Below are 15,870 nucleotides of genomic sequence, written 5' to 3'. Positions count from 1 at the left end.
AGCAAGCTTAAATCAATAACCTAAACCTGCATTAAGAGAAGTCAAGTTTGAAAAATGATATATCCATACTTTTCAGTAGCAGTTATACACATTCTGGAACAAAAAAAATTCGGTCTTATAGAAATATTTATAGATGTTGGTCACTCTGTCCACAATACACTCAGTAAATAATGTTATGTAGCAAAAGTGAGAGCCCACTTATGAAGATTATTTTTGATCTTTTTATCACATACAATGCACAGACACTGAGCACCTAGTAGAAAGCAATATACTCCAAGATCTCGAGAAGATAACTCAAACTCTGTGATTCTATGAAGCAGTATGAGAAATTTATACCTCGGCTGCCTTGTCTCCTTCTTGAAGTTCTTTTAAAGTCTGCTGAAATTGTGGCTCAGTCTTCTCAGCTTTTTCAGCAGCTTTCTGCTTTTCTTCTTCACAGGACATAGCAAGTATGCCCAAGAATAAACTTGCTATGTAAAAAGCAAACCAAAAGCTTATCACAACAAAAAATATCATGTAGACCTTCCCAGAAGCATACAGGATCTAAGGACAGTTGGAAAACAAGAAAAAAGAGAAAACTGTTATTTGTCTTCCTATAATCTCCTATTTTAAAATGGAAAATGAAATTTTGTTATGAAAATAATTTAGTTGTGAGTGGGATGTAATCACAAGACAGTTTTACTGGCTTTACCTGGAGAAATAAGAGAAAAGCTCTTTATCTTTAGATATATATGTAAGGTACAGAATACATGGTAAAAAACCCAAAGAGAGAATTTAGTAATTTAATTAAGTTAGGGTGAGCATCCGGTGTTTAGATCTTCACTAACAGAGAAAAGATATTGAAAGGAAAAAATTGTCATCTCTCAATAAAGAAAGCTGGAAAGCCTGAATTTGAAAGACTATTTCCTTTACAGTAGAATCATTAAATATATGGAGCTGAATATAGTCAGAGAATGAATGTTTAGAGATTAATTTCTTCTGATCATAACATTATGGAAACATCATAACAAGGTACAAACTTAGGTCTATTCAAATAGGTGGGGAACAGGAATATTTCTCTATCTGTTAGAAAAACTTTGGTGAAGAACATTTACACAAATCACATGGGGAAATCATATAATTCACTTATTTGAAGTCACTTATGGATAGGAAAACCAAGATTTTAGATTTCAAAAGTGAGCACTGACTAGCTTTTATTTCATAATATTATATAAGATAGATGAAAAATTTAAAAATTTAGAAATTGTAAGTGATTTATACAGTCCCCTATATAAGCAATACAGGCTACTGATTTATCATCATTGAGTAAAAGTATATAAACAAAATCTAAAAAAAGAAAAAACCCAGATGAGAATAGTCTTAATTTTTAAGCATCCACTTGAATCAATAGATAAGTATTATTTACAGAAAATATTATGTTGTTATGACAGAGTTAAAAATGTTTACAGATTAATATGTTCCAACATTAAATCAAGGAGAATTCTGTATTAATCTATAGTACATTTATCTTTAAAAGTTTTTTTTTAATAAACCTTTTTCCCCAGTGAGTCACCTATTTAGGATTTTGTTAAATATTTTTCTCACTGAACTAGCTATCATTTACATTCAGGAGTCAGTAATAGATATTGTGGGATATACTGCAGGCCATACACATTAATAAATACTTTATTATCTCATTAATTCTATGCAACACACTTACGTGGTATTTACTATTATTTCCAATATGCATAAAAAAGATGAAAATGAGGCAAAATGATTTGCCAAAGATCTCACAGCTATGGAGGAATGCCTGAACTCAAAGTTTTTGCTCTTTCCACTATTTGAAACTGGTGGAGGATAAAAGTATAAATATAAACTCTTATTATGATGGAAAAGTATATGTATTCTAGTTTTACTATATTTTAGTTTGAAGTTGGGGCTAATTATAGCCCCTAAAGCATAGGTTTGTTATGAAAATCAAATGAAATAGTGCATGTGAAGATGTACATAGCCTATGGAGAGAACGCATTGTTAAACATAGCGTTATGTTTATGTCTATAAGGACTCACATTTGTTTTGTTCATTTCTGTACCCATGGTATATCAAAGAGTGCTTGGATCAAATAAATATCTGATGAATGGAGAATTGTATTCTCCAAAATATGAGATGTTTTCTTTGGGGATAGTAGCTGAATTTCCCTAGCCATGTCAATTCGGTTTGGGGCAGTGCTGAGAGCGAATACCCAGTCCAAATCAAAGTGAACCTTATCTATGCTACTCAATAGAGTGCAATATTGATGAAAGTCCTATGTGTACTCCACTAGGGTACTCCCAGACTAATTTTTCATTTCACTGGTAGTGGGAAAGCATTTCCTCTAGAACAATGCTAACCAGAACATTAGAAAACATACTTTGAGGGCTATAACCAAAAAAGACAAAACATTTATTATTATATAAATTGATACAATCCATAAGTATTCACTTTATTTATTTATTTATTTATTTATTTATTTAAATTTCATCAAGCATTTCTATGTGATGCTGAGCCATAAAAATTAAAATAAGACAAAATACTTCTTTTTAGGTAGTATATCTCCTAATGGAAGAAACTGCTGAACAAGTAATTAAAATAACTACAATTAGAGGGAATTATAGGGTGCCATAGAATTCTGGTGTAGGATTTCCTTGGCTCAGAAAGGAGGGCTTGGGGAAAAGCTCAAGATTTCTTTTGGCTTTGACGTATGAATTTAAGGCATGAGACTGAATATAGAAAGAAACTTGAATTTAGGCTGAGGGTACAACATACATTGAAACAAGAAATTATGGGGAAAAGCTCACTTAGGAAACAGCAAGACTTTTTTATACTCAAACAAAGCAGAGAGTACATATTGAGATATTGTTAGGAAATAAATCTGCAGAAGTATGCAGAAACAAGATCTTGAAGGTCACCACAGACCTTCCAAGTCCTTGCATTTGGACTTTGAACTTCATCTCATAGGAATGTGGAAACCTCTGATTAGAAGTAGGATAACATGATAAGATAATTTCAGAAATAAGTTCTTAGTGTTGTGGAGGAGGCATTGATACATGTCAAAAAGTCTGGAAAGTAACAATATAAATAAATACCTTACAAAATTAGAAAAACAATTTGCATTTTAAAAAGTCATTTTAATATTTTCATATATGTCTGTTACTAGAAATATAATTGTGCTGTATGTGTGTTTGTTTTTACTTGGTTTTCATTTAATAATGTAACACAGTAAGAACCTTTGTGCTAAAAGTCCTATCATTATTAATGACTTGTACACACACACAACATAATTTATCTATCCAGTCATAAAACGAGGGGATGTATGTGCATGTTTTAAAAAAGAGTATTCTCCTTCAACTGTAAGTACTTTGGAAATTTGAAGTAATTTATTTGTTTTACCTAATAGGCTTTGATATTAACTATGCTGCTAAACTAACATTGCATATTCTACTGTGATTAAACTTCTCTTAAAAGAGACATTGAATCTCCATTCAAATGAGTATTATATCTTTCTGAGAAACTATGGCACACAAATCATCAGTTACGAAGAGAGACCCTCAAGAGTTTGGATTTCAAGTCTTATAACAGCAAGCTTTCTGTTATAATAACAACATGATTAAATATTAAAAGGGAATGAGAAGAAATAGAAGAATTAGAGTAAAATAGTACATTGTAGGCATTGAGTAAAAACAGTTCTTAATACATGGTAACCTCATTGGTTTAAATTTTTTGACTGAAGAATTAGTACTTAGAAATGTTATTTACTTAGTTAATATCAAATGAATGATATCACAGAGCAGGACTGTGATTTCTGGAAATTACAAATTTTGTAAGTTTGGAGAGGTTACCCAACCACTCTGATCTTAGTGTCTTCATATAAAAGGCATATATATATTGGTCTTGCGAGATTGTTTCAAAGATTAAATGTAATATGCATAAGGGCACAGACTTGGGTTCAGCATTAGCATATAGTTTGATATTCAGTAATTCTGATTCTCTTTTCTGTCTTCAAATTCTTTTCCTCATAAAAATTTAATAAACCGTGTTACATTAGACCATTATTTTAGAAGGGAGGGGCATGACACCATTTTTATGTGCAGTGCATATTCTCTCCATTCTTACCTGGTGGTAAAGTGCTTCAGGGTAATCTTGCGTCATTAACCGAAACAGGGCAAGTAATGCCCAGCCAAAACTGTCAAAATTTGTGAAGCCATAATCAGGATTTGTGCCAGCTTTCACACACACATATCCTTCAGGACACTGACTAAAGAAGACAAAGAAAAGAAAAACTGCTTACTCTTAAGTGACTTTCAGATTATGGCCAAATCATAAGTATAGAACATCCACCCATGAATAATAAAGGGCTCTTTCTTCCACAGGGAGTAGTCTTCTCCTAAATAATTCCCAGTGAAAAAGCTCCAAAGAGGTCGATATTAAGTTAACATAAGTGATAAGCTAAAAGGAAAAAGGGGCTCACAAATGGTCTTTTGCCCAACGTCTTGTTAAAAATTTCTTTCCTACCCAATATCAAAGTGATGGAAAATAACAGTGCTAAAAGCAAAATTGCAGTGGCTGAGGGTTTAATTTTCAAATGCTCTCACCTCAAGCCCTCAGATACTATTATTTAAGGGTGAGAAAACACTTATCACATAGACAATTTATAAACAGTACTTGCATGTTGGTACAAAGATCAGATTAAAGATTTATCTCATCTCCTCTCCTGGAGTCTTCATACTTTTGTCTTTTGGGGGCTTGGGTATTGGGGACGGCTGTTACAGTAGTGGCCTGATAAATCATGCTTCCCTCTATCGACACCCTTGTGTACTTTCCTCCAATGTCATTCTGGCATTGGCCATCATTGTTTTGGACTTTTGTTAATAGTTAACAAATATGATGCAAAGAGAGGTTTAAAATGTACTCGCGCACTGAGGCTTGCTAAACTGCTAACCCATGGAATCTGAACAAATAGATTTTTGTTCTTGTCTTAAGGCACTAACTTTTGGGATAGTTTACGATGCAGCAAGGTATGGTGGCTACAGGTGAAAACACTGCATGACTTTCTCCTCTGATCTTGAAATACATCAATGTGATTCTGATTGTTTATGACAAGCTATTTTCAACAAGCATTTCAGGTCATATCTGAGTTGAGATGTCCATGAAAAGGGTTATCTGGAGTGTGGTGTGGCAGACACTGTGAGATGGGTTCACAAAATGGACTTGAGAATAGAATTGAAGCCTGGCAGTAGCTGGGCAAAGAGTTGAACAAGCAACAAAATGTCTAAATCACCTGAATATAGAAACTACATAACTCATGCCCCTCTACCCCCATATGATTTTTGTTAATTTGGGCCCCAGAGCCAAAGAAAGAGCTGAGCCTACAGAAGGGCATCCGATCATTTCCAGTTGAGGAAAGTAACATAAAGAATTATAGGAGTGCTAGTACTGCTGAGAAGCACTGCATTTCTACTTTCTTTTCTCTTCATTTGAAATTATAGGACAATAAGACTTGAGAGTCTTGTCATATCACTGAAGAGTTACTTATAAGTACTGTTTTTTTAGAGCAATAAACTTTTTATGAATGTAAGTTATAGTCATAAAAGATAAACAAACCATAAAATAAATGAAATAATAGTGCATCTTTCATATTTCTTCTCTTCAAAGGCTTCTAGCCAAAGAAAAGATTATACCGTCTTTCTTGATAATTCCTACTAGCTCTGGGGCATACTGAAAACAGAAGATCAGACCTCAGACCTGCCACTTACTAACTTCTTGACCTTGAATAAATCATTTAACTAGTCTGTTTATTGCTTTTTCCTGTAAAATCAGATTAATAGTATTCCATGTTGTATACTTCTCAGCATGGTTTTAGTGATAAAATGAGATAATGTTATTAGATGAGAAAAATAAGCCAAAGCAATAACCATTCAATAAATACTATGGATCAATGATACTGACTTGATACAAGAACATTAACACCACTTACCCAGCATCTGTTCTGTTGCCACAGAGAAGAGCATATATTTCTCCTTCCAAATAATAAAAATTTTCTGTTTCTGAAAAATAGGAAAGAAATTATATTCTGTATCTAATTTTGAACAAACAGCATATCTGATATCCGTCTATATCTGCATAGAATAGGAACATTCCTTGCTATAGTGAAAAGGAAGGCCTTTATAAAAAAAAATCTGCAAAACCCTACACATCCCTAGCATGTGATGAAGAGGCCAAGAGACCTCTGGAAATCCACATACGTCACTGCCCCAAAAGTAACAGCTCAGCATACAAAGAGGAGAATCCCTTTTAAAAATAGAGTTCTGGAAAATGAATATAACCAGTCAGGTATGACAGGACCTGTGAAGGAAAAATTCCCAAGACTGAAGTGTTTGAAAGCTGAGGACCTTTTCTTACAGGGCTTATTCCTAAATGATCTTCCTTCACAAAAGACCATATTTCTGCCTTTGGGTTCAACTGCCGTTCTCTTCCCACTCTGAAGCTTATTTTTCTACACTGAGTATCCAGTGCCAGTTACTTGCCTGATGTCACCAGTTCTAATCACAGTTTAAGTTAATCTGAATCTTAGCCCATACAAGTTATTCAGGTATCCTTAATGTGCTGTAATTCAAAATGTAAATTGTGTTTTTAGATATGAGCTACCAGGGATGGGAACATGCATGCTTAGGAGCATTGATTTTAGGTTCTGAATTTTAATCACAGAGAAGAACACATGAGATCTGTCCTGATTGTATGAGTGTGTATGTAAAATTATATACATATACATGTATACATATACACACACACAATTGAATTACTCCAATCTCAAATAATGTCACTTTAACTTGTTGACTAAAATAATTTTAGAAGAATTTTTAAATCATAGTTAGGAACCATTGATCAAACCTTTTAAATGGCAGTCAAAAACCAAATGAAATTTGACGTTAGTAGAAGTGGGCAGTCCCAAATACTCTTCTAAGTGCAAGGACTATGACATGGCAATTAGGTTAAATAACATTTTACACATATAATATTTTTAGCATTCCTAACATGTTTTTAGAGGAGATGGAATGACTATAATTGGACAAATTTTAAAGTGGTAATTTTTAAAAAGTGATTTCTTTATCATATACTATTATGCTAAGATGAGCCTGGATTTGTTTTCCTAGCAATAACCAGTAAAGTAGTAAATACTGTTTATTTTTATATAATTTGCATATTTTGTTATAACTAAAGAAACCAAAGAGTATTTCAACTGGAATCTAAGATTTAATATCCATTTTCTGTTGTCTTACCACTAGAATCAAGACCATAGAATAGACACATATAATAAGGAAACATTTCACATATTCATATACCAATAATTTTATATGACTTGAATCATAATGATATTATGGGGTAAGCCAGAGAGTAAAATTTATTCAGATTTGTTTTGTGACTTAATATATTCAAATACAAATAAAAGTCATGCAGAGGGACTACAAAAAATTCAACATTTTATTTTTATTAGTTTAAAAATACACTTTTATTTTTTTCTAAATACTATCAAAAAGGACCCAATAATTTTAATATGAGCAAAAAATCCAATAGGAGAGTACAGCCTGATGGAGAGGGCATGGATTTGAAAGCCAGATTGATCATGGTTAGAATCCTAGTTTTAATCAATGAATAGTAATAATATGCTGGAACACTCACTGAATTTCTCTGAACTTCCATTTTTCTGTTTGTAACAGGGGTCATTCACTTCTCTGCAGGATTATGGCAAAGATATGTGATCAGGCATATGAATTACTTACATATAAAAGCCCAGCAATATTTATTTTGGCATTATGACTATTAGCCTAAAATATGTTTAATATTTACCAAAGGATGACCCAAAGCATTTAAAATGATCAGCAGTGATTGAAATCCAAGAATAGAAAGAATTTCTATAATGCAGGCCATTTTTTAATTTATAAGGTCACTTTAAAATTGCTAATGAGTAAACGTAAATTTATACTTCAAAAAACTTTATTAAATAAAGGTAGTATTGTGAGGATTCTACTTTGATGAAATTTAAAGTAAGACTTTGGTTATATTTATTTTTAAAGGATAAAATTTACAAAACTTAGCAATTCCAAACATAGGTTTCCCTTATTGAACTGTCTGAAGATTGGAACTTTGCAATCCTCATAAATGAAACTGATCCATATCAGTATAGGTTTCCCCCGCTATCCAAAAGCAGAACACTCCTAATAAAACTTTTTGTAAATGGAAATGGCATAAAGAAACAATTACCATTAGTTTATAGGGAAAAGTTTGTGAGCATGGCCAGGCATCCAAAATAACCTCTCTTAGGCTTTTCTGATACTTTAGGACACATCTTGCTAACAGATGCACGAAATAAACTGAAATAAGGCACAGGTGCTCACACACATAATTCAAAGCTATGGCAGCTTGATGTTGAGATGCTGAATGTGGCTCTAGGGGAGGGAGCTTTGGTGGGGCCAGACTCCTCTCCGTGCACTACCTCTAGGATGCCTTGCTGCAAAACAAATGCTGAATGCTATTTTTGCTTTTAGTCATTTTCATAAAAGTGAAAATCCTCTTCAGATTTCCTCTGTTAGCGAAAACAGGTACTCATGTAGGGCTTTGGTAAAAGCTAAGCGGCGAAACGTGAACTTTCAAAAAGCAGGGGATGCATGTACTTGAGCATAGTTACAACGTTTACAAGAAGTTTGTTCTGAAGCTGAGTGTCCAACATTTCTGTGAAGGCTGCTCGGCCTTTAAGAAAAGTTTTAATTTTTTTGATGCGGATGGCAAGTGATTCTTACCTCGAATATAATATGGATTTTCAGTTCTGTTGTGCAGGGTTACAGTTTCATTTTCTTGGGGCCATCGCAAACACTTATGCTTCAGATTGCCCATGAAGAGCCCCATGCCAATCAGAGAAAATACACTCAGAAAAAACAGAGTTAGGATAATGACACCAGTAAGTTTCTTCAAGCAGTGGGTCAGGATTCCTACAAAAGACTTCAGACCTAAAAAGAGAAAGGTTTGTTTTTGATAAAGTAAAATATCTTAGTAAAGCAGCATTAGCAAAATTCCTCCATGGCAAATGCCTAGCCCATTAAAATCAGCAGCTTTGTATTTTATAATCTAAAATACATTATCTATATCTAATAAATAAAATGAATAAAAGTCCAAACTTTGAGGTTTCTATCTTATTGCTAATTTGTTACACCTGATAAAAAATTATTCAGACACAAATTTTAAAATTAGTTATTTGTTTCCCTATACTATAAAGAACAAGACTTTTTCTCTTGGTTACTGCTTTCCATACCAACCACCATTGTTTATAAGCATAAGTAAAAGTGTGAAGTTATAAATCAAAATGGATTACAAATGTTGTCAAAACAAACAGTTTGAAATAGCAGTATTCTATACTATTCTTTCATTAACTTTCTAAGAATTCAATTTTTAGAACTGATTAAGTAGGACATGAAGAAATTAATTAAGAACAATAATACACAATGGTGATATATGCAGGCTGTATTTACATCAGAACACTTACTAATCAAGAATTCAGCCTTAAAGCTGACTTTATTTAAGGAACTCATTTTTCTATTTATTAAAGAAAACCTGCTCCAGAAATCTCACGCACTGTTGGTGGGAATGCAAATTGGAGTTTCCCCCCAAAAATTAAAACTAGAGCTAGAGTAAAATCCAGTAATTACACTGCTGGGTATTTATCCAAAGAAAACACTAATCCAAAAAGATACATGCACCCCTATGTTTATTGCAGCATTATTTACAATAGCCGAGATCAGGAAGCAACCTAAGTGTCCATTGATAGATGAATGGATAAAGAGATGTCATTTACACATGTGATAGAATGTAATTCAGGCATAAAAAAGAATGAGATCTTGCCATTTGCTACAACATGGATAGATCTAGAGGGTATTGTGTTAAGTGAAGTAAGTCAGGCAGCAAAAGGCAAACACCATATGATTTCACATATATGTGGAATCTAAAAACTAAACCAAATGAACAAATTAACAAAAAGGATAAACAGACTCATAAATAAAGAGAACTGACTGGCGGTTGCAAGAGGGGAAGGGGTTGGGAGATGGACAAAATTAGTAAAGAGGAGTGGAAGGTACAGGCCTCCAGTTATGGAATGAATAAGTCATGGGGATGAAAGGTACAGCATGGGGAATATAGCCAAAGGTATTGTAATAGGACTGTATATTGACAGATGGTAGCTACAGTTGTGGTGAGGATAGCATAACAGACTGATAGAATCACTATGTTGTACACTAAAATTGATGTAACATTGTGCATCAACTGCATTTCAATTAAAAAAAATTTTTTTAAACAAAGCTCAATTCTGAAAACATAAAGAAACAAAAAACAAAAACACTGTAATTGTACTTCATAGATAATACTATGTATTTTCCTTCCTGCCTGTCTTCCTGCCTTCCTTCTTCTCTTTTTTCCCTTACTCTCTTCTTATTTGTTGTTGGTCTGTTTATATTTAGGATCCTAATAACTGTTCAGCTCAACAATGGAGAAGACTATACTAGTTCTGCGATGTTATCAATATTTCTGTTTCCGTTTTATTAGCTTTAAAATGGGGTTAATAATACCTGTTTCATATATTATTGTGAGAATTGAAAATCTATTTTTTTATTTAGAAATTTTTTAATGTTTATTTTTGAGAGAGAGAGAGAGAGTGAAAGAGAGGCAGAGTGAGAACAGGGGAGGGGCAGATAAAGAGGGAGACACAGAATCCAAAGCAGGCTCCAGGCTCTGAGCTGTCAGCACAGACCTTGACCTGGGGCTAGACCTCATGAACCATGAGCCAAAGTCAGATGCTTAACCAACTGAGTCACCCAGGTGCTCCTGAAAATCATTTTTAATGACCTTGTTGGATGATTGGGTTTCTTTAATGTCTTAGGATAGGGTTAAAAAAAAGTTATTCCTGGGGCGCCTGGGTGGCGCAGTCGGTTAAGCGTCCGACTTCAGCCAGGTCACGATCTCACGGTCCATGAGTTCGAGCCCCGCGTCAGGCTCTGGGCTGATGGCTCAGAGCCTGGAGCCTGTTTCTGATTCTGTGTCTCCCTCTCTCTCTGCCCCTCCCCCGTTCATGCTATGTCTCTCTCTGTCCCAAAAATAAATAAAAAAACGTTGAAAAAAAAAAAAATTTAAAAAAAAGTTATTCCTATGGTTTAAAAGAAATGAGATATCTAGATTAAATAAACAAATTATAATTTCTATCATCCAGAAATACTTATTTATAGCCTTTTTTTGCCACTTGGAATTATACTATTAATTTTTTTTTTGCTATGTGCAATTCTTATTTATTTATTTATTTATTTATTTATATTTTTATTAATTTTTTTATGTTGTTTTCAGAGAGAGAGAGAAAGCTGAGGATAGAGAGAGAGAGAGGGAGAGAGAGAGAGGGAGAGAGCTCCAGGTGGAGCCTTATGTGGGGCTCCAACCCATGAACCATGAGATCATGACCCAAGCAGAAGTCAGGAGCCTGATCTTTAACCAACTGAGCCACCCAGGTGCCCTGATAATACCATATTCTAATGCTTCTATTACCATTAGATATTTATTCACCAAGGGTATTATAGTTTTTATCACTTTTTTTTGAAAGGGTATTATAGTTTTTATTACTTTTTATTTGTCTATTTCATCATCTCATTTTCATCTTGCCCTTGAGTCTAGGTTTTCTCCTTTTTTAATTTTTAATTTTAACTTATTCATTTAAATTCAAGTTAGTTAACATACAGTGTAGTACATAAGAAATCATCTTTCTTGTAGTGCTTCAGAAGAAAACCTAGACTCTTTGGAAAAGTATCTATCTATTCATGTCTTCTGCCCAATTCTTCACTGGATTGTCTGGTTTTTGGTGTGTTGAGTTTGATAAGATTTTATAGATTTTGTAGATTTTGGATACTAACCCTTTATCTTATATGTCATTTGCCAATATTTTCTCCCATTTCATCAGTTGCCTTTTAGTTTTGTTGATTGTTTCCTTCACTGTGCAAAAGATAAAAAGCTTCTCAACATCCAAAAAACAAATAATCCAGGGGAGAAATGGGCAGAAGACATAAGTAGAGACTTTTCCAAAGAGTCTAGGTTTTCTTCTGAAGGCCTACAAAAAAAGATGATTTCTTATGCTAGCCCCTATTCCTTAGAGCATATTTTTTAAAGAAAAAAGAGGATTATTTTCATTCTCTTAAATAGTATATTTATCGTTTTGTATTACAAAATACTTTCATACACTGTATTGCTTATGCACCTGGATTATTTTCTCCCTTGAAAAAATGAGCAGTTTTTATCAGCCTATGTGTTTCTAACTCCAGTGAGTATGTTCTTCTTGTATTAGCTTGGATTCACCTGATTTGTTCTATAATCTTTAATCCTGAGCCTAAGATGAAGACTCAGGTGATGCAATTTTGTGTTCTAGCAATTTGCGGAAAGTCATAAGGGAGCTTGAATTGTGGGAATTCCTACCAGGGCAACTCTCACTGCTACTTGTTTCCCGGGTTTGATGAATTTGCCATGCATAGGCCATTTTTCTTAAATAGCTTTATTGAGCTAGAATTCATAAATCATATAATTCAGCCACTTAATGTGCATAAATCAATGTTTTAATTTATCCACAGGGCCATACACCACCCATCACCACATTCTTCAATCTTCTTGCTGTTTTTCCCTGCCTGGACTCCAAGTACATTGTACACATATATCTGGCCTTATTGATGGTTTTGCAGTGGACAAAAATTATCTGTAGACATAATTTTTGGTATTATGACATTTGCCTCTGTGTTTATTGGTCCACCTGTTTCAGACTTCTGACTCAGTGGCCAACAACACTGAGCGGAGCTGTTCCTAGCTGATTGTTTTTATTCATTCTTAACACAAATTAGAAGGTGTAGGTGGATTTCTCTAGGAGATCTTTAGAAATGGGAGCTGTAAATTAGTCCTCAGCATCTTCCATCAACGTGGTCACAGCTCTACCTATTCAGCAGAACCTCCTTGAACTCTGTGGCATGTGGAATGCATCCTATCCAAGCACTCCGAGCCAAATGGAATTTATCTTATTTTATATTATTTTGTTCATTTCAACTCATTTTTAGATGTAGTGAGGAAAAGAAAGCAGATTAGATATCTGTATAGATTTCTATCTCTCTCAGAAGTATAAAGACAGTTTTATAAGGTGCAAGAATACTTAAGATGCAATGAATAAGTAGAATATAATATATTTTGATTAATGTCTATATTTTGTTATCGTAAGTACTGAACCCAACTCAAATAAATGTGATTTTTTTTTTACCTTTTCTGGAGTGGCTGAAGTAAACTTCTAGATCAGATAATTCATGATTTTAAAGACAAAACACTGGTCAATTTAGTATTTCTCCAAGCAATGACAGGAGAGTACAAATTAATACAGGGGAGTACATAAATCAAAATAAAGACAAGGACTAAATGCCATTTCTTACCTTGGTTTAAAGGAATAATTTTCAAAATTCTCAAATTTCTTGTAATTCGAAATATTGGAATGAAGTTTAGAGGTAAGTACCTTGTTACATGCCTGTGGAATTAAGTTAGAGTTATTTAGAAGTCATGTTGAGTTTATATTGCTTATGTTTGGCTTTTTACTTTTTACTTTTACTATTTAAAAGTTATTTTTAAAAGCACGTATGCAAAGATTTTCCTTGCTCTCACTGTTTTATTTTGCAAATACTTATATTATTGATTGGAAGAAAAAGATTGCTACAGTGCAAGATAGCCAGGTAAATACTACTCTACAAACAAATTGTGACAGTTTATAAACCATTGACACTGTGAGTAGTCATAATTCCATACCAAATACTCTATATTATGTTCATAAATATTTTGTTATCTAGTCAGTGAAAGGTGGTTAAAAATAAGAAAAATCTATAGCTTTTTAAGTAATGAGATTTACTTTAAGCACTTAGGGTTTTGATGATCACGATGGTGATGATGATGGTGATAATGGTGTTGATGACAGCAGAAGGCAGGGAGGGTATATAGTGATCAAGGGCACAGACTGTCGCCAGAGTCCTTTGTGTAGAAATCCAGGCTCCCAACTTACTAGCTGTGTGACATGGAAAAATTACTGATTCTTTCTTGCCTCAGTTTCCTCAAAAGTAAAGCGGGTATAATAATACTTCCTAATTCGAAGACTTTTTGTGGGGATTAACTAGGCGAATGATGTGAAATGGATAGCACAGCATCTGGCACATGGGGCTAAGTATTAGCTACCAGCAATGGCAATAGCAGAAATAATAGCAGTAATAGAAGTAGTAGTGATAATAATTTCAGTGATATTAGCTACTATTTTTTTTATTGCTTACAACATGGCAAGCATTGATTATATGCTTTTTGTTTCTTTAAAAAAGTCAACCCCAAATGTAAAAATATAATATTAGTTTAAGTTATTTTTAATAGGAGTTTGATGCCAGTCATCATTTCCTTAGCCATAAAACAGAACACACTAAACAAAAGCATTGAAAAACGAGTATTCATGTCAACCATTAGAATTTAATGTAACACTCTTGGAAGTATGTGTGTATGTGTGTTTAAAATACCTTATTCTGATATCTAGTATGTTTATTGGTCTCAAGCAATGTAGCTAAATAAAATGTAGGTTGGAGATAAAATCAAATTTGTTAGGATTGTCTCATAAGTCTCCAAGAGATTTTCTGCTCACTGAAAATAATCACTTAAAGTTCCAAAATTCAACCTCTGTTGTTTTTGCTTCAGATAGAAAACACAAATAATATCCCATTCCTTCCATTTTCATTGCATATTCTGAGGGCTAGTTCAGTTGGGCCTGCCTGAGAGAATGCATTATGGTTATAATTTATGAAATATTTTTGTTCACAGAAATTTTACAAGCAGAAAACTTTGTCAATCTCAATGTTTCTTCATGAAAAGTACTTGCTTAGCAAGTTATTAAGATGTTTGGAATTTAAAGAAATACTCACTCAAACAAAGTTACACTGAAATCGAGCCAGTTCCATGGATCACCAAAGAAATAAAAAGGTTCTACCCAGATGCCTCTTGCAATGAGTTTTATAAGTATTTCAAATGTGTAAATTCCAAGCAAAGTATTCCTGCAGAAAAATTTTCAGATAGACATTGAGAGTGAGAATAATACATTGTCAGCTCCAATACTATGTCTGTGATAACTATTTGTCAACCAATCAACCAACCAACCAACCAATCTACCAACCAACCAGGTAACAAAAAAGCATAAGCCCATTGAACCATAGGGTAGGGCTTTAGTTAGGGCTTTTATGGTGGGCTATGTCTTACAGCATTAACCATGAAATTTGACTATCAATCTTTTCAACAAGCCCTAGCTAGGGTTATAGTCTTGATACATATTTTGGAAAATAATGAAAATAAAAAGTATCAAATTCATTCCATATTGGAAATCCCGCAATAATTAACTGAATTATAATGGAGTATGAAATAACTAATTTTATTATGTGCATATATAAGAATTTCTGTGGTGAATCAGTTTTATATTTGCCTTCCAAAATCAGTTAGTTTTAAGAATACAATTAAAGTTTGAGAGGTAGAAAGGCTTCTTCTCTAGAAATTTTAATGGGTCTTTCCATCACTGTAGTCCAACGAAAGCCACACTATTCACATCCCAAACTATTCTCATCACCAAAACATTAAAATTGTTTAATTGACACATGTGTTTTTACTAATTTGCTAATTGTGCTGTATGTACAAATATTATATTATATACAATGAATGTTATAATATTATATATGAAATATAAATAGTAAATTATGAAATGTTAAATATATAGTATATAACATACTGTAATAC

At 33.4% G+C, this 15,870-nt stretch overlaps 1 protein-coding gene across 4 annotated transcripts in view; it reads right to left on the bottom strand.

Annotated features, from left to right (window-relative positions):
- Positions 1-15,870, bottom strand: part of SCN7A (sodium voltage-gated channel alpha subunit 7) — a 79,568-nt gene that overhangs the window by 40,873 nt on the left and 22,825 nt on the right. For all 4 annotated transcript variants that reach the window (XM_078451175.2, XM_078451178.2, XM_078451176.2 and 1 more), the window contains exons 5-10: positions 15,012-15,140; positions 13,500-13,591; positions 8,814-9,020; positions 5,993-6,062; positions 4,132-4,273; positions 337-543 (exon numbers count right to left, since the gene is read on the bottom strand). In XM_078451175.2, coding sequence (XP_078307301.1) covers positions 337-543; positions 4,132-4,273; positions 5,993-6,062; positions 8,814-9,020; positions 13,500-13,591; positions 15,012-15,140 — 847 coding nt within the window. The remainder of the gene's footprint in view (positions 1-336; positions 544-4,131; positions 4,274-5,992; positions 6,063-8,813; positions 9,021-13,499; positions 13,592-15,011; positions 15,141-15,870) is intronic.

Source organism: Panthera onca, chromosome C1 (genome assembly GCF_046562875.1).
Source record: "Panthera onca isolate mPanOnc1 chromosome C1, mPanOnc1 haplotype 2, whole genome shotgun sequence".
In the NCBI taxonomy this organism is placed as follows: Eukaryota; Metazoa; Chordata; class Mammalia; order Carnivora; family Felidae; genus Panthera; species Panthera onca.
The sequence above is the reverse complement of the archived record's forward strand: the minus strand, read 5'-3'. Positions and strand labels throughout refer to the sequence as shown.